Raw genomic sequence first — 22,911 nt, forward strand, 5'->3', positions numbered from 1 at the left:
CAAATTTCCTCTGAACGGAAAGCTTTACAGATCTCATGAGCTTTGATTCAATGTATATTTAACTCACACAGCTAAGGCAGTCTGAAGAAAGGCTAATTTGGGATAGTAGTTACCTAACTTCTGACTGCAGTCATTCACACTGATCCCTCCTTAAATGGGTTGCCACTATTCCTAGGTGAGGTATGACTAAGTTCAACCCAATCGTGGGGATCATTTCTGATTATATTCTTTTTTAGTGTAAAATTTTGGTTATGAAAATGTGTGCATATAAGCATATGTAGGCATTCCTTCAGTGCCTGCATATTTTTCTTGTAGGCTTATTCTGCATGATTAAAAAAAAACAAAAAGAGCATCTGAAATATTTAATATGGAATGGAAACCTGAACAGCATAGATCCTGCGTCCTAGTTATTTTTATTTTTTGGTCCCCAGACTAATTTAGTTTTCTTTTTAGCTATAGCATTATCACTTAAATTAAACACCAGAATGAAAAACTAAGCCTATGAGACTAAAAAATGCTTGGCTAAAAAGATTAACCTTTAAGGACATCTTCTTTCCATGGAAACCCTGAGACAAAGAAAGATAAGTCTTTGCTACATGAATTTTTTTTTTTTAAAGGTCTTTCCTACACGATGTATTAAATGTATTTACACTTTTTCTCAGCTGACTAGGCAGCACTGGTTTGATTTTGGAACTTTAATTCTCCTACACTATGCAGGGAATTCCAGCTAAGACCTTTTGACCTTAAAACCTATGACCTTAAAAGTGATTATGTATTTAAGATGTTCACCACCTATGCTGGTTGAATTGTGAGTTCTGAACAGAGAAAGGCACTAGGGTTTATTTTAAAAGGTGCTTAAATAAATCACTACATTTCACTCATTTGCAGTAAGAGACACAACATTTACCCACTGTACTGGGACTATTCAGCCAGCACCAGTGTCAGAAATCTGTGCTAAAACAGTCCTCAAAAAGAAAATGTGTTTTTCCAGTGATCCAGTGCATTTGATGAGATTCATGTTAATGAATCTGAGCAACTGCTGTCTTTGCTACCTCCAGTTACTCTGAACAGCGCCCTTCTGTGTAAAACACCCCACTTAAATTGGAATCAGGTCATAAGGATATAAGTAAACAAAAGTAAAATGTAAGTGGAAGAATGAGACTTCTTGAAGACAGTTATTTATTAGTTCTGTCACATGATAAACACAGCTATGTACAAAACTGAAGTGTGCTGCTTGAAACAAAAAGCAAAGGAAATTTAGATCCAATCTTTCCCCACTGTGCCTGGTTCAATACCTCCAATGCAGATTCCTTCCGGTGGAGGGTGGTGATAAAATTTTTCCAATCTTCTTTAGCAGTAGCAGATTTGTCCTGGATAACTTTAGCCTTTTCCTTTGGTAAAATAGAGCACAGCAGTTCTCCTTTGGATGTTACCAGGTTTAGTTTTTGTTGCCCAATCTCACTTTCCGTTAAGAATTCCTAAAAATAGTAATAAAAGAAGCTAATTGGTGAACTTTGGGTACCAGTAAAGCTCAATGGCAAGCTCCCAGAAAATTTAACGGGGAAAAGATTTTACTGTTCTGCTTGCTAACATGCTAACTCATCTTTCGGTACATTCCAGTTTAATATCATTTATCTTTATGGGATTCAGGGACAACAGCAACTTAATCCAGAAGTGCCTTGTATCTAAATAATGTATATGTTAAGGCTCTAGGATGTTCTGCATTTCATGAGAGAATCACTGGTCATTTAGTTGGCTACTATATTTCTTTAAATCTCCACAGTACAGAAAGTGGTAACAGTTTCGTTTCAGGGAACTCCTGGTCTCCTGGCACAGGTAACAGCAGGAGCCAGAGCCCGCTCTGAGGCACACACAGTACCAAAGCCTTGCCCACAGGTGACACCACACTGGAATCCCAATGAGCGTGTAGGGGTTTGGGCTGATGCTTAGACCCTGAGCAATCCCAGAATCACAGAATGGCAGGGGTTGGAAGGGACCTCTGGAGATCATCTTGTCCAACACTCCTGCTTGAGCAGGCACACCCAGAGCAGGGGGCACAGGAACGTGTCCAGGTGGGTTTTGAATATCTCCAGGGAAGGAGACTCCACAGCCTCCCTGGGCAGCCTGTGCCCCTGCTCTGGCACCCTCACAGGAAAGAAGTTTTTTATCATATTGAAGTGGAATTTCCCGTGTTCCAACTTGTGCCCATTGCCCTTGTCCTGTCACTGGGCACTATTGAAAAGAGCCTAGTCCCATCATCCTGACACCCACCCTTTAGATATTTATAGGTGTTTATGAAATCCCCCCTCAGTCTTCTCTTCTCCAGGCTGAATACACCCATGTCTCCCAGCCTTCCCTCATAAGGTAGATGCTCCAGTCCCCTGATCATCTTGGTAGCTCTCCGCTGGACTTGCTCAATGTCTATGATTTGTGATTTATCTGTCTGCAACCTTAATTTAGCTTCCCTGTTTGAAAGTATTTTTCTTCATGGAAATCATGCACAATGCTGGTGTGCAAGAAGTATATGGAAAAATGCATGTGCAAGAATTATATGGAAATGTAAGGAAACAGCCAGATTTTTAAATTCCAATGTACTGGGATAATGTTCTTATAACTTGTAATTATTAAAAGACTTTGTGACCATTTAAGACTCAAAGGAATTTAGCAGTCTTAAATATCCATATTTTAAACTGTTACTATCATGATTATGTGATACACAAATAGTTTTATATCCATAATCATAAGGTTACATCCACGTTCAGAAGTAACAGGCTTGATACAAAAATTACTAAGTCAGATTCTGATTCGGTGTTACACTAGAGGTCTTAGTAGATATTTGGTTCAAGTGCTGGATATTTTAAAATCAAAAATATAACTGTCTTGTGTCTTAATGATGTCAAATGTGCTAACAGACAGAACATTAACTTTTAACAAAAATAAAATTTTAGGTTCCTATAGGTTACCAAGCAGTTACGTCATGTCAAAAAAAATTTATTTCATCTAAAGCAGCTTCTAGGGAGGAGGAGAACAAAGTAAGGTCTTATGCTATGAAGGGGCTGCAGTGATAAAGAAAAAAGATCTTAGCCACTCTTGAAAAAAAAAAAACCACCAAAACAACCCCTTGCTAAACTACTTATTTTTAATGTCAGAAACACATTATCATTTTGGGGTAGTCAACGATTTGATATATTAATACAGTATTGTTTACTCTTTTAAGCAGACCATTTAAGCAAGGGAAAGTGAATTTACCAAAAGGAGGAGGAAGTGATTTGGGTTTTGGTATTTTCTGATAAACTGATATGAATTTCTTCTGTTATACTATCTAACTGAGGGTTTAACAGTCTCATTATGTGATTCTGATTTTGCTATTTTCAGTTAAAATTATAGTTATATTCTAATCATAAAAGTATTTATTTCATTTGCTTTATTAAAATAAAATTATAATTGGCATTCCTTCCCGCAGAGTTGTTGAGGCTTGTTTTAGCTTTATGTGAAAAATATATTTTTTAAATGCCTCCTCGCATTGCATACATTTTAACCCTATTCTTCCATTGTAAGAGCTCTACTTCCACATATGAGGAAAAATATTTACATCGCTTTGAAATATTCCAGGAACTAAGTCCAGATTCTGATATCGTTCTGATTTCACGGTACTCTCCTACTTTAAAAACACTTTTTTCCTATTGTAAAAAAGAAGCAAACAAGGAAAACTACTATGAGAGACAACGACTACATACAAACTGTAGCCCAACAATTAAACTAAATAAACTACACTAAAAATGAAAAAAAAAAAGTGGTTTTTTCCTTGCAATTAGTCACTTTTAGTGTTGACAAGAACAACATTAACAAAAAAAAAAAATTAATTAACGAAACAATTCAATCTGAGCTTCATATGAAATGGATTGATTGTCCCCCAGACTAATATTTTACTGCTATAGAGTTACCTGTATTTTCTGCAGACTTGCTGAAGCTTCACTGATATTTTGAGGCACATCAAAGCATTTGGCTGTGGTGACTTTTGCATTGACCAGCCACTGCTGGAAGTCCCTGAAAGCCGTCCGAAATCTTTGCTGCAAGATCTGCTCTTTGCTCTGACATCCTTTTGAAGCTTGCAGGCGGAGGCTGGGTTTAGCGCATCAGGGAAGCAGAAGAGAGTGAGGGATGGAGGGAGGAAAGGCAGAACTCTGTTAGGTGACAATGCTATTACTTAGTTCTCTGTAATACGATGGTAAGGTTAGGTTAACCTGGATTCCTCCTACCAACTTTAAGCACTTAACTGAGACACCAGGAAATCCATTAGAAGCTTTAGGTTCCTTAAAAGCAAACCATGTGAACTGGGACATAACTGTCACAGATATGACAGGTCTAAGTGTTTCCACAGAGTGACTCAGTGCATCTAAGCACGAACATTTTCTGTAAGCCCCTTTCTCTCTCTAGGGACAGGACATGGAACTACAGTGACTACAATTCTAACTTCTGCGGCTCAGCTACATTCGTAATGTTAGAAGGGATCAATCTGGGTCATCACACCCTTCTTCTGCAGCTACAGAAGCCAAAAGCTATAAGCCCCTGCAAAAGACAACAGAATCTTGTGCCTGAAATGCAAGTGTCATAATCCCAAGCAAAGCAGCTAGAGTGACATGAGAGAAAGCAAGAAAGCAAGCAAATGCTAGCTCCCCTGTTTCAGGAAACCAGCTAGTCAAAGAAGAGTAAACTGAAGGACAAAATTAAGAAAAAGATCTTAAATAGCTGGTATAGCTTGTTCCTCCTTCAGACAAATAAACTGCAGTGCTGCCTCACAGTGTCTTAAAAGGATTCCTCCTGTAATGGGTCAGGTGCAGATATACATTAGTTTCAGCTGAGTTTAGTGACATAGCCTGGCTTTTTGGAAAAAAAAAAACAAAAAACACAATTGTTACTTTTTACAACCTCTACTGACATCAAAACCAAAATAATGATTCTACCATTGTATAACTCTGTTTCTAAATCTAAAATTCTAATCAATAGTTCCCTAAAAGACAGCTCACACCTCCACACAAACACACACAATTGATTAACTGTAAACAAGATGAATTTGTACCTGTTATACTCCTTAATCAACCCTGAAACTTTTGAAGAATGAGTACTCAAATCTCTGGAAAATCTACAAAGATCATTTAACTGATTTTTGATCTCCTCTGTCATATGTTCAGACTTTACCAGAGCATCCAATGTTTCCTGTTAAAACAAAACAAATGAACGATATTGGTGAGTAAATTAAAAAAAAATAATTCTGAATCAAAATTGATCAGAATTTAAATTCAACTTCAGTTATGATCTATGCACATTCACTTTCAAGAGTATTTTAGCAGTCAAACCGACGGAAGCTTATTTGAAATTATGAGCTTCTAGGTACCAGATTTCTGGAAGCTTCAACCTTCTTAGCTCAAAATGTTCTCATAGGACAGCTTAAGATATAAATTTTGTTTTAATAAATGAGCTATGTTATTGTCAGTTAGCTGTATACATACAAAAGTACATACAATTAGGGAATAGCAAATAATATATGTTTTTATAAATATAATTAGCCTGTTGGCTTGAGTGTAGCACGTTCAGTAAAACCTGTTTTGAGCTGTATCCCAAAAATTAATTCATGCACAAAGCTTTTAACAGCCTCAACTCCTTCACAGAAGGCTTCATAATGTAAAAGTACAGCTGTTCACAATCCTGTGGGAATAAATGGGTTACTGCCTGTCATTGCTGCACTGGAGAGACTCTTGCTTTGGAGACAGCTAAGCCAACAAAAAATGTTTTTGTTGGCTTAGCTTACATCACTGGGAGAGGTGTGACAACCACTCCAACAACAACAGTCCTTGTTGATGTCCACAGCATCCCCACTGCAGAATCCTGCCAGTTACTCCAGCATAATGAGCAGTGCAGACTTGGCTCCTTGTCTCACTAGAAACTTAATTCTTCAGGCATTCCTCTTAAACTACCAGGGAGAAAAGACAACCTTCTAGCTAGTTACATTCACCACAGCAGAGGTTCTGCAGTGCAGGCAGGCCAATGTTTGGCACGTATAGATTAGTTTGCCTAAATTGAAGTGCCAGTCTGGAAGAAATGTACAATATAAACTTAAGAAACAGATCATATGAAAGGGACGACAGATTTGAACTGGGACAAGGAAGTGGGACAAGGAAGTTCCCAAATCATGTTTCTGAATATATATAAAAAAAGATGACTGACAATATACATCGTAAACAGTTTGCAGTAAACGATCGGTACAAAATTGAGTGTTCAGGAAAGGTACAACTGATGTACATGAAAATATATGCAGAAGGTTTTCAAAATATCACAGCCTACAATGCAGAGATAAAAATGCTCACTGAGTAGATTTTCCACTGTTAAGTATTAACTAAGTCTGCAATTAGCAGCTATCCCTTTATGGAAATCAAAAGTAAAAAGAAATATTAGCAAGGGTAGAGCAAGCCAATCAACAGATTTAGTGAGAGCAGCAAACAGACAAAAGCCAGGGATTCAGGTCATGTGGCTGCTGCCGACAAGCAACTTGGTGCTTGCTTCATATCCCTTTTCCTGAAAAAGCCTGCAGAGCTGTGAAATGATTTTTTTAAGATCTATATCACGCATTTCTGAGCAAATAATAATAAAAAAATAATAGATATACATTGCTTCTTTGTAGTACCTGAACTGCCAGGAAGAAAAAAAACACAACAATCCATTTTGAGAAAAATAAAACCACAAGCACGCATTCGCTATGAACAACAGTGGTTTAGACCATAATCACAGCTTGATTATATTAACATTATGGAAATCTGTTTGCATTTATAGATCACAGGGAAGCCCTGTAAAATTAATTCTAGAGATATTCCAGATGTATTACGTGTACAAACTTTCATACGTTCATGTGAATATGAAAAAATACTTTGCTGCAGCAGATTTTCAGGGTTTCTCTGATTTACATTATTCATGCTCATATTATGGACTTCAACTGCTTTGAGTCACTCATACACCAGAAACATGTTCAACCAGAATTAAAAGATACTTGAAATAGTCACACTGCCAGTTTGTGTCGATGCCATATAGAATAGCATTTGAATTAAGTAATTATGTATTAGCAATGATACTTAGAAAAAATGTAAACTAACTGCTTTTTGTTTATCTCACTTGTTAAACTACACACGGGACTTTTTTTTTTTTTTTGAAAGCATTAGGAATAACAACAGAATGGCTGTTACTTAAACACAGGATGTCAGAAATTGTGCAGGGCAGGAATTACCATAATGAAATACTAACAGCTGTTTTTGGTAAAGCGAGCGTGGCCTAACAGCACAGGGTTACAATTGCCCGTTTTCAATGAAATTTTCCAGTTTCAAATAACCTACCTCAATAACTATTAAAAGATTATTCTGGTGACATAGAGCCATAGGCATAACCTATTAACAAACAGGAACATTAACCTGCAAAACAGGGTACATTACACTATGGCTTATTTCCATAGACAAACACTGCTAGCACTGTTCCAGCCACTTGGATTTAATTTTGAATCTGGCAATTACCAAAACAATTTGCTGAATTCCAAGTGCAAGATCTGTTGATCTTATGTTGCATATACCTAAAGGAACAGAGCTTGAGTATAAGAGAATAATAGATTGAGTTTGCTAATTCTGAGAATCAGGAAATGCATTTTTAATTCACGGCCTTGGCTTACATGGCAACAGAATCACTGTGAGACAATGGAAATGGAAAGCTGCAGTGCTATTTTATGTTCACAATAGGACCTATCCCTGGACTCCAGAAATGGAAGGATTACTATCATATTTCCTCTAATTATAAATAAAATTACACAGTACGGCTGCCCATAGTAAGTCTTGAGATTCCTCTCCATTTTCCTCATTAGCCAAAGTTTACAACTGTCTAATCTAAATAAAGTGGTGTTACACAGAGCTACTGTACACACACAGTATATATACTATCAATTAAAGCAATATCCTTTGAACTTAGTACTTCATTTATAAACTAAAAAATGTCTGGTAGTTGTTGCTGTATGTTGACGACAATTCCATGTCTTCCTTTCCTTTTTAAAGACATATAAACTTGGAAGACTTTGCGCATTTGTACCCTTATTTGCTCCAACGTAATGTCAGCTTTGTTACTCCTGCAGATAGGTACTGGCACTCAGACAAGCAGCTTCTGTAAATCTGTGTCAGGGAATCCTGTGAAAGGGGAAGCCACAGAAATAACTTGGCACAGACACTGGAGGAGGAGATTTATAATCTCAGCTCAAAGAGAAGGTGTTACTGGTTGTTTTTTTTTAATATTTCTTCAGTCAAGGGGTCAGTAAGCAGGCATCACACACCTCTCTCTCTTTTCTGAAACTGCTTTGTTGCAATACTACCCTGAAAGGGAAATCTTTTCTCATCATCTGTGATTCCAGTCACATACAAATATTTATCTTGTTGATTGTTGTCAATATATATATAGTTATATATAATGTGTGTGTGATACCTACATGTGGAATTTTTTGCTAGGAGACAGTCAGGAACAGAAACAACCTATTTCTCTAAATTCCACTGCATTCCATAGCAAAGCAATTAGCAAGCATACTGGTTTCCATCACAACTTCTTTCAATGCTGGACAAGAGCTCAACGCGTATAACGTGAAGGATATTTCAAGAGAGGGAAAGTATAAGCTCAATACACTCCTGACAAATTGTACGTAAGAAACGGCTCCAGCCGCTGCTCGGCTTTTGGGAAGTGCTTCGCATTCCCCTGACCAAGCGCTACACTGGCTTGAAACACTGAGCAACTTGGAGGAGAAGCCGAGCGCTGGCACGCCAGCTCCTTCACTTTCTCAGGGGCGAGCCCTGTTTTTAAACACGTAACATCCAGGCAGCATTTGCTAAGCCTTGTGCAGCAGAGGCCAAGGAGAGAAACGTCTTCTGCAAACACTGCTTGCTGCAATTACCGTTACAAAAAGAGTCTGGAAAAGTGGGGTTTCGTAGACACTTCTTTTCACGTACACATTTTATTGTTTTCTCCCTGACGGCCCCGCTTGGCAGCAGCTTTCCGCCCACGGTAACCGTACGTTCACAATCGAAAAACTGCTAGGAAAAGAGATGTGACCTTACTTTCTCCTTGTGCCAGCTCTCCACGACCTCGGCGTCGGTGTGGCGGCTATCGAGGGGGGCCAGGCTCCGCGTCCAGCCGGCCAGCAGCCCCCCGAAGCGCTGCACGGCCCCCTCCAGCTGCGCGACCTGCCCCGCGAACTCCCGCTCCGACAGGGCCATCCGGCTCAGGACCTCCCGCAGGCTGCTCTGGCTCCGCAGGGCGCTCTCCTCCCACCGCGTCCAGTCCGCCTGCAGGGCCTGCATCTCGGCGGCCAGCAGCTGGCACCCGCCGGCCGTCGTGCCGCGCTCGGCGGCCGGAGCCAGCGCCTCCACTCGGCCCAGGCGGCCCGCCCCGGTCTGGCGGGACTCTACCAGCTCCTGCAAGGCGACATTGCCGTGGTAAGACGCGGAGCTGCCGGCACCGGGAAGGGGGGGGCCCGCCCGAGCGCGGCGGGGGCGCGCCGGCACCGGCGGCGCGCAGGGTGGCAGAGCGCGGCCGCGGGGCGGGTGGAAACCAAACTCGGTCAAGAGAGTGTGCGGGATTTGCACCGATTAAAGGGTGATTCTGAAACGGGCAAAAGCTTAGGGGGGAAAGAACTTTTGGAGACCGAAGATACTGTCCAGGCTAAGATGCGGAAAATAATAACGTTGTTGTGATCTTTTACATAAGCAGCGCTGGTGCGTAGCTGCTCACAGCAGTTTCAAAAGCTGCTCAGAAAAAGCACTTTACAGCCTACCCGTGATGTGCCATAATTGGTTGCACATGTCTTCCCCCCCCCCCCTTACCCCCCAGAAGTGAATTCTTTCTACAGTGCCCTATTTCAGTCTCACACTTGCTACAAGGGAATTTTGGGAGTTTTCAGTTTAAGAAGCTAGAGAGAATAAACATCACCCCAAACACCACATGCCACGGTAATGTTATTAATTCTCATCATTTTACAAGCTAGAAACTACTGTCTCCTCCCTTCCCTGTTTTATACGTAGGGAGTCTGAGCACAAAGGAGACTGAAAACTGTCCAAGAGTGTACAACAAATCTCGGGTATCCTGAATCAGCATCCAGTACTCTGTTCACTGCCCCAGACTCTCATGTTTAAGAGCAGAGTAAAATGTTGTTAGCATGAGTATCTGAATGTAAATACCAGGCACTATAGCAATACATGCAGTCTGCTTTAATGTTGCATTCAGGAACGTGCAACTTGCTTAGGCACTCACATGCCTAGGAATAGATGCCAGGGTAAGGAGGGGACTATACACAGGGAGGCATCTTATACATCTCTACCGTGTTTGGGGAGAACAATCCTTGCACCGCTTTATGCATCTCCATTTCATGCACATCAGGAAAGGCTGTTTCTGACTTTCTGTCTATTTCAGACAGCTGCTCATGGAGATAGCATATTTGGGGATGAGGACGGCATGGTATTCATTAATCAGCTAAGCCACATTCTTCTGTGATGCCACTGGTCGTCTTCTCTTGCAAATTGTTTCCATGTGTGCTGTAGCTAACTCAGGTCTAACTGTACTTTTACTCCATCAGTTTAACATGGGAAGGGAGGCAAAACCAAAACAAAGCTTGGAAAGCTTGTTTTCGGTTCACTGAAATATAATCACCGTTTCAAATAGACAAAGAGCAAGATCCCGCAACTTTTTGGCTCTGGCCTATTTTAGAGCATAGGGCCTGAGTTGCAGATGAAATCATGAAAGCTAACTTATCTTACATTGATTTTGGCCAGCTTTTTCTGTATGGTTGATGTATCTCCAGATGCATCTGACCAGCGGTGCAGCTCTTCCTTTGCAGAATGGAGCCAGTCTGTGAATTCATGCACAGCATCAAGGTATAGCAAATGATCCTTCACAATATCTTCCACTTTCCTCATTTTCTCCTGTCATTCAGGAAAAAAAAAAAAAAAAGGCTGTTAAAGTGCTTAAATACCTTTTGGCTTTAAGCATGCAGTGGTATATCGTGCTGGTCTGACCCTGTAACATCCATTTGAATGCTGAATAGAGCACGGCTTTTAGCAGCAGAAGACAGTGCCACACTGCACAACGTTTAGTTTAGGTTGGTCTGTACAGGCATGTTCTGCTGGAACAAAAGATGAAGAAGCCTTCTGAAAATGTATGCAAAAATGTACTTTAACACATTCTTTAACACAAAATGTACTGTTTAATAGATGTCAAAACTGCAGCTGCGCAACTCTGCAGCTTTTCTTAAAAGTTTTTCTGAAAGCTTTTCCCAATACCCCCTGGAGAGGGTCTTACACCCATGATGCCAGAAACATAGCTCTTATTTAGAAGAACCAAGTCTCTATAAATGCTAAGCAGAGTCAGAGAGATGTCCCATACAAAGACCACAAAGAAGGACTTCTGCTGTTCAAAAGTGCAAAAGGTTCTTATGGTGCTGAGTCCCATTTTAACCATCAGATCAGAAGTGGTGGCTGCCCCCGGCCTTGCAGCCCTGGAGGACGCTTTGCCTGACACTGATGTACTTCATGATAAGATTCATGGCTCCGCCTTTGCTTTTCAATGTAAGCTTAAAGTGGGCCAGCTTACCTTACTATGAAAAGGTGCAATAGCATAATGGTCTAGACTTGCCTTTGGCCTGACTGAGTAGATTCGTTCTTATATTCTTGTGAGCTAACACTCAGGAACATTTATCAAAACTAACAAAAGTGAACTGAGCCAACCAAATAGCTTTTTATTCCCGTGTGGATACTCTAATATGGATCTAAGTGTCCTTAAACCAGTTTCTAACTAAATCACTTATGAATGAAACTCCAGTTATTTTTAATTTTGATTAACTCAACATTCAACTAATGCTTTAAAAAATTAAGTTAGACTGATAAACCCTACGGTTCCCTCTGAAAATAATAATCATAATTTCTCAGAATGTGTCAGACCAACTAGGCAATGGATGGTTACTAAATAAACAAAGATGACCTAAAGTAAATCCTCAAAGTTTTTACCTCTTAATGCATTTTATGCAACAACAGAGTAAGAAATGTCCACGTGTGCCTGACTAAACAAAACAGAAAGTTTCCTAATGAAGCAAAAGAGCCCCAAGAAAGGCAACCACACACCCCTGTTTACTTCGCTCACACCAAAATAGAGCATCAGTGGAAGGGGAGAGTGGAGGCAAAGTGCAACTTCCATTGGTCTCTTCTGGTGACGGTGGCTTCTACCAGTGGCAGTCAGTGCTGTTCTCTCCCAAGGAAAAGACCGCAAAGCTTTTCTGCATTTCTTGCTTAAGAAACTAATTTTATTGATGCATTTTGATTTTAGGAGAACACTGCCATGCTCACTTATGATACTCTTTTCACACAAGTTTAAAAGCATTGTATTGAGTATGTCAGTAATCTTTGTATTGCTCCAGTGTTAACTGCTGAAAGAAGTGGAGTTATCATAGAACCATAGAGTCATAAAATGGTTTAGGTTGGAATGGATATTTAGAGGCCATCTAGTCCAACCCCCCTGCAATGAGCAGAGACATCTTCAACTAGATCAGGTTACTCAGAGCCCCGTCCAACCTGACCTTGAATGTTTCTAGGGATGGGGCATCTACCACCTCTCTGGGCAACTTGGTCCAGTGTTTCACCACACTCATTGTAAAAAATTTTTTCGATATATCCAGTCGAAATCTACCCTCCTTTAGTTTAAAACCATTACCCCTTGTCCTGTCAAAACAGGCCTTGCTAAAGATGTTGTCCCCATCCTTCCTATAGTCCCTGTTCAAGTCCTGGAAGATTGCAGTAAGGCCTCCCCGCAGCCTTCTCCTCTCAAGGCTGAACCACCCCGACTGTCTCAGCCTGTCTTCACAGGAGAGGTGCTCCAGCCCTCAGATCATTTTTGTGGCCCTCCTCTGGACCCTCTCCAACAGGTCCATGTCCTTCTTGTGCTGAGGGCTCCAGAGCAGGACGCAGCACTCCAGGTGAGGTCTGACCAGAGCGGAGTAGAGGGGCAGAATCACCTCCCTTGACCTGGTGGCCACGCTGCTTTTGATGCAGCCCAGGGTATGGTTGGCTTTCTGGGCTGCAAGCACACATTGTTGGCTCATTTCCAACATTTCATCCACCAGAACCCCCAAGTCCTTCTCTGCAGGGCTGCTCTCAATCTCTTCATCCCCCAGCCTGTATTGATACCAGGGGTTGCCCCGACCCAGGCACAGGACCTTGCACTCGATCTTGTTGAACCTCATGATGTTCATTGGGGATGAAACTGCACTGATTCTCTAGAAACCAGGTTCATAGCTTACTATATCCATTGAAAACAGAGAGAGCAGAAGTTCATCATAAAAACAAAGCGTGTGTGAATAGATGGGAATTATAGACTAGATGCATCTGAGAGGGCTATAATATCTAGGGTCTATGTTTAAAGCAATAAAGCAGTGACAATAATAGTATATCTTATCCCACAAAGAAAAAAAAATCCAAACCCAAACTGCATGATACCATATAATGACTTTCCTTTATCAAGTTTAGTATGAAAACCGCAGATTTTTGCTGAAGTAAATTCATATGACCTAGATTTACCTTTTTTTTCCTAACAGATAATTTGCTAGATCTTCCACTTATTTTTAATATAGACTATTGATTAATTACCTACAGACCATCAGCTCCATTCTAAATACATGAAAACTCACATCACACTTCCATCATATTACTGAATTTATATACAGTGTTTACTTCAGTCTCACATTAGCCTGTTATTATGCGGCCTCTTCCTGATACAAACTTTCCCATTAGCTGAGAAGGTGGAGATTGTAACCCAGAACTACTGTCGCTGTCAAGATCTGGTTGGCGGAAGGTCTCAGTGAGTTCATGTATCTTTCCTTAGAAACCAAACAGAATACCTGTATAGCACGTGCAGTGCTTAGTGGCTTGAAACACCACAAAATGTGGGCATGTATCTTTTTGACAACAGGATTTCTCCTTCTGAGAATACGTTTTCTGCTCAGGGAAGCATTTCATTCTTCCCTTTTTAGGTTTAAAAAAACCCGCCAGGAATGAATGAAAAAGAATTAGATGAAAATAAATCTGGAAGAATGTCATAAATATTGTTATATATATCAAACTAGGAATAAAATATATGCCTTTCACTCTTCAAAAGTAATAACCATACCTATTACAATTCCCAACAACCTTATTGCATTCCAATGAATTTTAGTAAACTACATCCAACTTTTTTGTTAGACTCACCATAACAAAAGGTAACACTAGTCAGAGTAAATCCTTTAGTTACTAAAAATTACAGAAATAAAATTTTTAGCCTTACATACAGATATTAAACATTTTATTTGAAATGGAGGCCTTTGCCTTTATTTTACCTTGGCTACAGTTGCGATGTCATTAAACTGTGTTTTCAGTTCTTCTTGAGCTGCTTCTCCAAAAGAATCATCCTCTGTTTTTTCATACAGTTCCACAGCTTTTTCATGGAGTTGCTGTAAATCACCGGAGTGATCCTCTATCTCAGACACAATAGCCTGGAAGTGGTCCAGCTGAGCAAACTTCTCCTTCAGACCAATCTGCGGTTCTAAGGGCTGTTCCACTTTGTGATCCAATTTCTCTAACCACTGCTCCAGCTGGTTTTTCCTTTCCAGATATTCATTCCACTGGCTAATGACAGACTCTAGGCAGCTTACATTAAAAGAAACATATATAGTACAGATGAGAACTTTTGAAAGGTCTGAAAAAAAAAGAACCTGCTTATACCTTAATTGTTACACTGTCTGTAGGCATGTATAACATGTTTACAATATGCTTTCCCCCCATCTTGCTTTAATTTTGTGTGTCAACTTACAACCAAACTGCTCTAGAATTTCTGTGTTCTTTGGGCTACTACCTATAGCTTGATACAACTGGTTCCCTATCACAGGTTACATGAGCAATCTGTCTGTCTTAGGCTAATGAAAAGCACATTTCAGTGTCTATCCAGCGAAGTAAAATACAGAGCATTACTGGAGTTCTTTATGATCAGAGTAATGAAATGTAGAGCAGCCAATGAAATTATTGACAATCAAGAGATATTCTGGCAAGTTTTGGAAGAACCAATCAATTATATATAGTCCCATTTACAATTTGTAAGAAATACTCTCTTCTGTTACATATTGCTCCTCCTAGCAGGTCACCAGATTTCTCTGAGGTTTGTGCTGAGAATGTAATTCTCGTTCCACTGGACTTAATGATAGACATGAGGGTGGGAAGGATTGAATTCTATAATTGTATTACAATTTTGGAATAAGTAAGAAAGTGACACCACTTTCAATTGAAAATCTCCAATTTACCTATATCATGGCTCCCGCCATTGACAGCTGACGTTTAGGAGCCAGATACCCCAGCACTCATTATCTGAAATACAGATTTATGACCTTTCTGATGCAGATCTATGAGCTTCCTGAAGCAGGGAAAACTTTGATTTCATTAGAGAGCTAAGGAAGTAGGAACATGCAGAAGTTCACTAAGGGCCTATTTCTATCTGGTAATGACTGAGATGTTCAAAGAGAGAGTGCTTGTAAAACCCACACATGAAACCAACCGGGGAGCAGCTGCAGCTAGTTTGGATGACAGGATTTAAATGTCCAATGTTCGTAAAAGAAATTTTAAAAAGATGGAATTTGATGATGAAAATAATGCTTTACTAAGGAAGGATAAATCAGATAGATACACAAATACAAAATTGGGGAATAACTGCCTAGGCTTAGTATTGTGAAAAGGGATTTGGAGATAGTAGAGGATAAAGCAGTAGACAAAATTCAACAATATGATAATATTGCAAAGAAAGAAAAATCTCATTCTGGAGTGGATTGAGTGTTGTATGAAGGAAATGGAAAGTACCGATACTCTATTCAGAATTAATAAGGTCTCAAATACAGTAAGAGGTCAGCACACTTTCACTTATTATCTTTTAAGGAAAATGTAGACAAGCTAGTGACAGTCTGCAATCTATTGAAAAAGAAACAAGGATGAAAGAGGTCCAGAAGGTGTTAGTACTGAGAAACATCAGTCTGCCTGGAGCAGAGATGATGGAGGCCTGCAAATATATAAAATGGTCTTACATAGGCAATTAGAAAAACTTTCCATTTCTACCAAGGTTAAGACAAGAAGAAATCAGCTTACTTTGCAAGAAAGAATATTTGGAGCGGTTATTAGGAGATTTTTTTTAATTAAAAAACAGAACGAAAGACAGAATTGAGAAAACTTCCTAGAGTTTTGTAAGGAAAAGGTAGATAAATACGTCAGATGTTCTTAGTCCTGCCCAGCTACAGGTGCAATGATTCAGAAAGCCCTTCCTAGCTTTTTCTCTGTATGAATTTGTATGATTTCTGTTTACTTTTAAATTACCATCAAGTACGATCTCATGTGAAATTTGATTCATCTGATAGGGTCAACTCATCTTTTTTATAGAAGGATGGTGGTTTTTTTCAGGAATTTTGATTCTCTCTGATGGTGCAGCTTTCCCCTCACATGGCAGTAATGAATGAATGGACTCCCATGTGCTGTAAGGTACCACTCTTCGTAAGCAAAGATGGCAGGGTCTGACCTGTGTTTTCCAAGGAATTTTACCTCTGCCGGTTCACTGATGTGCAGATGATGTCATTCCATACGTCCTTCAGCGTCTGTAGCTCTGTTTGTATCACTTTTTGTCCTTCCTTATTGCTGCTTCTAAGTGCTTGTTCTCCTTTACCAATGGCCATGTTGAGCTTAACTTCACCATCACCTTTGAGTACGAGGATCTCCTGTGAGGCAAAATAAGTCAAAACATCAAATGCAACCTGCTGAGAGGTGAAAGCTGTTATTCTTTCAACAGTGGACACCATCTCTGAGCTCACTTATTCTTGACAGACGTGCCCAGTATGAATTCCTAGGCACCTTTTCTTGTCAGTGCCTGTCCCTTGCTACGTACAAGTGATCCAGCAGTTTCTCCCACAGCCACACTGGTATTTCACTGCATTGGTCATCCTAAAATATTGCTCACATTGCAGTAAACAATAAGTAGGTCAAGCTTTGCACAGAAAGACAGCACCACATAGCTGGAAGAAATGTCAAGAAAGCCCATGGCTCCTGCACTGATGACCTTCCTAATAGATGTTTATCTAATCTGTCCCTGAAGACCTCCTGTGACAGATAAATCACAGACTCTCTGTGTCAAATATTCCAAGGCTTCCCCTCCATTAGAAAGCTTCTTTGGACCTGAATACACATTTTCATAGTTCATTATTCTTTATTAAATATAATACCTGGCACCTATCTCCATTAAATGTTTTTCATACTGCACCTCCCAATTTGCCAAGAACACCTTAAATTCTAATTGTCTCCTTCATAACTGTAGAAAGAATAAAACATAAAAATATTCCTTTTCCACTGATGATTCCTTTTCCACACCCAATATTAACTTTGACGTGTAATCTCTAGTTGTATCCTTCTTTACCTGAATTTGTGTCAGTCGTGTCTCTAGCGTGACTTTGCTACCAACAGTGCTCTCTGATGACGCCAGTTTATCTTGAACCTCTTTCACCCATGACCACATACTCTGCAATGCCTCCTCCAAAGTGAGATGCTCTTGGAGTGCAAGCTGACATGTTCGCAGCTTCTCCTTAACAGTTTTGACCATGTTTTGATAACTGGTGAGATGCTGAGAGGCCAGGCGCACTTCCCTCCCTGCACCATGGCCTTCTTCATTTAAAGTCTGTGCCATTTGGGACAGCTTATCAAAAGGTTCCCTGAAACAAAATATTGAGACTGAACATAATTTTCAGAAAGCATCTGATATAATTAGAGGAACTATCAGAAATTATGAAGGTTGCTGTCATAATCACCTACTCCATCAGTGATCGAGTTCATAGTTAACAGAAAAATTAGCTGAGAGAGACTGAAAGGAAACATAAGCAGAGTGTATTGCTTAATATCTTTACTTGTGTACATTGTCATATATTGCAGATTTTGGTGCTCAAAATGATCACGCTGAAACCTTTGTGTTGCACATTGGAATTAAAAGCTAACTTAATTTTCTTTGCGGCTGTCGGACTTTCCAGTTCCAGATGAACTGCTACCTTTTTGTACCTGTCGAAGCCTCTGAGAAGTTTATAGTCTCTGACAGGTAGGAAGGCAGGAGGGAAAGGTCAGGCGATTTGTCCAGGATTAGACACTGACTCTGGGGTTCCATATGAGGGTCAGTAAAAGCGATTAAAACTCTGGATTTATACAACCTCAATTAATCTCAATCTGCTGGATTCCTGATACCCTGTGATTACAGGGAATTTACATCAGACCAAAGTGTCTTGCATCAGTTTCAAGGGGATAGGTAGAGACTGGGTGCTTCCTTTTAGCATGCTGTGAGGCTTGAACAACTGACTACTATTTCTGTTCTATCTTCACCAACCTAATAATGAAAAAAAGAATTTTAAAAACCACAGCGTACTAAAAAAGACAATTACTTCATCATCTATTGGCTAAGTCTGAATTCTAGAAAGATTTCACGGCCAATGTGGATGTTATTTGAGCCCTTTTGTAAAGTCAGCTGTATGGGAAAGTGGATTCTGCTAGCCTGGATGGATCTGTGTGTTGCAGGACAGAAAGAAAATGTTAAAATGGATGTATTGATAAGTGTAATTTTTACTATTGCTTTTACAAACAATATTTTTAAGATTTATTTTTTTAAGATTATTTTTTTCAGTTCCCATTTATTAATGAAGTAGGATAAGCTTTTCTTAATGAGGAATGTATCAACATAAAATTTTGGAGTTGGCTTCAAATTCCAGTTTCCTTAAAACTGGAAGTATCTGGGTTCAGCCTCTTTTCACAGAGTATGTTGCAACACCTTTCTCTGTCTTTCACAAACACACTTCACCCCAACAGTTTAGTTTCACTGTTGATTTAGCAGAGAAAAAAGTGAGAGTATTTTAGGAAATGTATTTCATCCTACCTTGAATTCAGTAACTCTTCCAGGAACTTTTCCACTTTCTGCACCTCCTTTTTCTTCTCAGGAATAAGCTGTTTGCTCTCTCCTAGTGCTTCTGTGCTTATTCTTTCTTCCATATCATGTATCCACAAGCCAAGTTTCTTGTACTGATCTTCAAAGCTACAAAACAGATAAATACTCCCTTAAAAATATTTCTCAGGTGGAGTAAAGTTAGTGAGAAGTTAACTCAGTTCTTTCAATATCCATAAGACTAGGAAGATAAAACTAGGCATCAATTTCATGCTTCGAAAATAAGAGTTGTGTACAAAACATAATTCCACAGTGACTACTAATCTAAAAATATTCAGCAACTGTCTAAAAATGTCCAACAAAATCATGGGAACTACACTGAAAAAAGAAGCCTCCAAAATTTAAAGTGACAGTCCTTTTATTTATTACTAGATTCAATAAAGATTAAAAAAATGGGCAAAAATGGGCTTTTCCTCAGTATTGACACTTACAACACCTGATGTGTGTTGTAATTGAAAAATTTCTCCAACTGAATGTAACTGGAATCTGGAGCGCTCAGAACACAGCAAAATGAGTTCTGGCCCTCAATTTGAAAACCTTTTCCTTACATGAAGGCACACCATCTCTTCTTGCTCTTGCTGTTTTACCCATTACTGCTACACTCACTTTGCTTTCAATTAGCAAGATATTTGAATCTAGTTGCACCTAAAAATATTTGAACTCCCAAAATTCCAGCCCTAAGTAATAATTTAAAAGTGTTTTCTTATTAGCTCCTTAGGAAATATGTTCATCTGGAATGGGACAGGACAGATGCATGCTGTGTAAAAAGCATACTATCTTCAAACCCCAGGGCAGAACTTGAAAATTCATCACACCTTTTCCTTCCAGGAAACTGTATTTATATTACTGAGATCCCAACTGCTGATTTGGGATTGCATGAGCTACATAGATCTTCTGCCTATATAATCCTGACCTTCCATTCTTTAACCAAATCAAGACCCGTGGAGCAAGACCTGTTGCCTTGTTTTTAGCAGAGAACTTCATTTTCTCTTATATAATTCCAAAGAAAAAAGCAAACAGGACTAGAATAAATGGAAATAATTTAAAATTGTGCCCTGTATTTCTGCAGCCTATCACTCACCTTCCCAGGTGTGAGGCACAAGTTTCCAGGGCCGCCTTATCATTCAGACACTTGTCGAGGAATTCCTGGAAGTTCTGTTTAGACTTTGCTATTTGCTCCTCAATGTGGCTCACAACTGGTTTGGGCAAGCAAGCACATAAACTTTCTCCTTCCTTGCAGGCAGCCTCTAACTTGTTCTGCCCCTCACTAACGGAATCCAGAACACTCTGTGTAATGAAAGAATACAGTTTAAATATGCAAGATTTAATGACTAAAGATAAGCAACATTTCTATTAGAAGTGGTCAGATTTCCCCAACAAGACGAGAGCCATGTCTAGCTATGGAAAAAATTCTAAGCAGATAGTTCAAATAAAATTTTATTAAGTGGTGCTACAATTCACAGAGCTCAATTTTCCTGTTTGGTCCCAAGGTAGTCCTGTCTTTCTCTGGATAGTTTAGTCATGTCCTGAAGATATTATACATTTCAGGAATTAGGGCTGTTTGCAGTAGGTGTCTGCTATTTGTGTTCTGTCCCATCAAAATCTACACAGATAAGCTTTGCCGTATCAGTGTTATTCTGAAAGATTAAATACACAGTAGTGTAAGAAAAAGTAGGAAAAGGAAAAAGGAGAAAGAAGGAAAAAAAAAAAAGGAAAAAAAGATTAAAAATCAGAAACAAAAATATTTTAGTTACACATAAACCTTCCAGAAATTAAATTCTGATCTCTCAAAACAGTGAACACAGTTTCCACTGTATTCCCTCTACAGTACATAGCGCTGTCCTGAGTCATTCTTGCATTTACTTTTTGGAAACAAAACCAATAGATATAACAGCATCTAAAAATTATTTTATAGATATAATTGGATACATATAGTTAAATTGCTAATTACTGTTGTTTTTAATTTGTTCACTATACCTGCAAGTCATGTAGCTTTGCCTCTATGGCTTTGCTGTCTCCAGACCTGTCAGATGATTCTTTTACTGCAGCCTTCACACTAGAAAACCATTCCTGGAATTCTTGCATAGAATCTTATTTAATAAAAAAGTATAAAGAAAAGAACATTTTTTAAAGAAGCAGCATTATCCACAATACTATACAGCTGTCTTCCACAATTCTTTTGTCCCTCAGGAACAGTGTGTAAAAGCTGGCAGGATGAGTCTCATGGCCTTCAATGACCTTGGGGAGTGGGATTCAATTCAACAAAAAGTTAGATGTTTCCACTGCAAACATCCAAATTTGAACAGACACACTAGGCTCCCCTTTATCGTCAATTGGAAGACCCAGGCATTTTCAGTCAATGATATGTCCCAATTTAATGTTAGATAATATCTAGATTAATATCTTAATATATAACATTAAAAATTGCCTACTTCTCTCCACTGACTATCCAGGGAGCCCAGGAAATCCTTCAGATAGGGACTTTTACATTATGAACACCTCCATTTGGTTATATACATCTCCTTATGGCAAATACACAAAGTGTATGTTTGCAACAGAGATGTTTACTAAGAGTGAAGAAAGGTGGAGCTGAGGTTGCCTTCCATGCATATTATGTGTGTAAAGTTAAACTCTGTTTTTGCAAAATGCCTTGTTTCGTAGCAGTTATCAAATGAACATCTTGTAACAGGACTTTTTGAAAGGCTCCATACAAAAATAAAGCTGTAATTGCAAGTGACATCACTGGAAGCTCTGGCAGACTCCAGAATGATTCACGGCTGTGGGCTAACGGCTCATATTAACAAGCCTGAAGACTCACGGAAGAAATGTTTTTCCAAGGACTCTTGCATGCTGGCTTGTGTTCGGGAGCAGAGCTGATTCACAGCTTCATACTTCTTTATTAATGAAGTGACAGTGCCACCAAGAGTTTCCAGCTCTACGGAATGGTATTTGCGACACAGGCTATTGAGGTTCTCACGCGTCGATTCAATGCTGCTCTGCTGAAGCTGAAGGTCTTTTTGTGTTTCCTGAAAATGAAGTTACAACACAAATATGACATTTGTAAAGAAACAAGAGAACCCTCTCTTTTCCTCAAGCATTCTTGCTCCTCCCATGTACTCTTTCCTCCTATGGTCTATCTCAAGTACTAGATCACATTTCCTGAATTTTCCAAGTGAGACGAATTCTTGAAACTGAAGAGCCATCACAGAAATGTGAAAAATGCTGTTGCTCATGGTTTACTACTCTATTAGAAAATAAACAAGCTTCAGGGTGTATTGAATAGCAATAGTCATTTTCAGCAAAGTCTGAAGGTGCATGTGAGATGCAATATGGCACTGGTATTTGGTGGGACTTCTGAATGAAAGGGAGTTTTCATCTGACTAGAGAGGAACATTTGTTTGAAATTAAATTTGAATTGGCTACTAGATCAACATTAACATGTGCTCACGCTGAAAAAATCTCCACGTGGTTTGTCACATTATGATGTGCATATTTGTATGCAATCAAGAAAGCTCTAGGATGGAGACAAAAGAATTGCTCCTTATGAGGACTGAGGAGGACTTCTGAGATAGAAGTTTGTGTTAAAATTGAGTTCAGTTCAGGGTCTATAACTGTGATGAGTTATAGGTTCATAAGTTATATTGCAAGTAAACATGCTGGAGGAATGACTGAAGAGTTCAATATAGCAACACTGGTTCTTGATACATCAAAGTCCATATTCATTATAATTTTCTAAACAGTTCATATAAAGTTAATAGATCAGAACTTTTGTTCATTGGTGGAACATTAAAGAGTATCACTGTATTATTTGCTAATATTCTAGCA

The 22,911-nt window shown here is 39.3% G+C and overlaps 1 protein-coding gene across 3 annotated transcripts in view; it reads right to left on the reverse strand.

Annotated features, from left to right (window-relative positions):
- Positions 1–22,911, reverse strand: part of SYNE1 (spectrin repeat containing nuclear envelope protein 1) — a 310,687-nt gene that overhangs the window by 148,735 nt on the left and 139,041 nt on the right. For all 3 annotated transcript variants that reach the window (XM_064447054.1, XM_064447052.1, XM_064447053.1), the window contains 12 exons: positions 21,905–22,112; positions 21,064–21,176; positions 20,168–20,373; positions 19,021–19,176; positions 17,527–17,818; positions 16,662–16,834; positions 14,426–14,735; positions 10,824–10,988; positions 9,129–9,485; positions 5,081–5,217; positions 3,945–4,122; positions 1,296–1,478 (listed from right to left, as the gene is read on the reverse strand). In XM_064447054.1, the coding sequence (XP_064303124.1) occupies positions 1,296–1,478; positions 3,945–4,122; positions 5,081–5,217; positions 9,129–9,485; positions 10,824–10,988; positions 14,426–14,735; positions 16,662–16,834; positions 17,527–17,818; positions 19,021–19,176; positions 20,168–20,373; positions 21,064–21,176; positions 21,905–22,112 (2,478 nt within the window). The remainder of the gene's footprint in view (positions 1–1,295; positions 1,479–3,944; positions 4,123–5,080; positions 5,218–9,128; positions 9,486–10,823; positions 10,989–14,425; positions 14,736–16,661; positions 16,835–17,526; positions 17,819–19,020; positions 19,177–20,167; positions 20,374–21,063; positions 21,177–21,904; positions 22,113–22,911) is intronic.

Source organism: Phalacrocorax carbo, chromosome 3, assembly GCF_963921805.1.
Source record: "Phalacrocorax carbo chromosome 3, bPhaCar2.1, whole genome shotgun sequence".
NCBI classification, from domain to species: domain Eukaryota; kingdom Metazoa; phylum Chordata; class Aves; order Suliformes; family Phalacrocoracidae; genus Phalacrocorax; species Phalacrocorax carbo.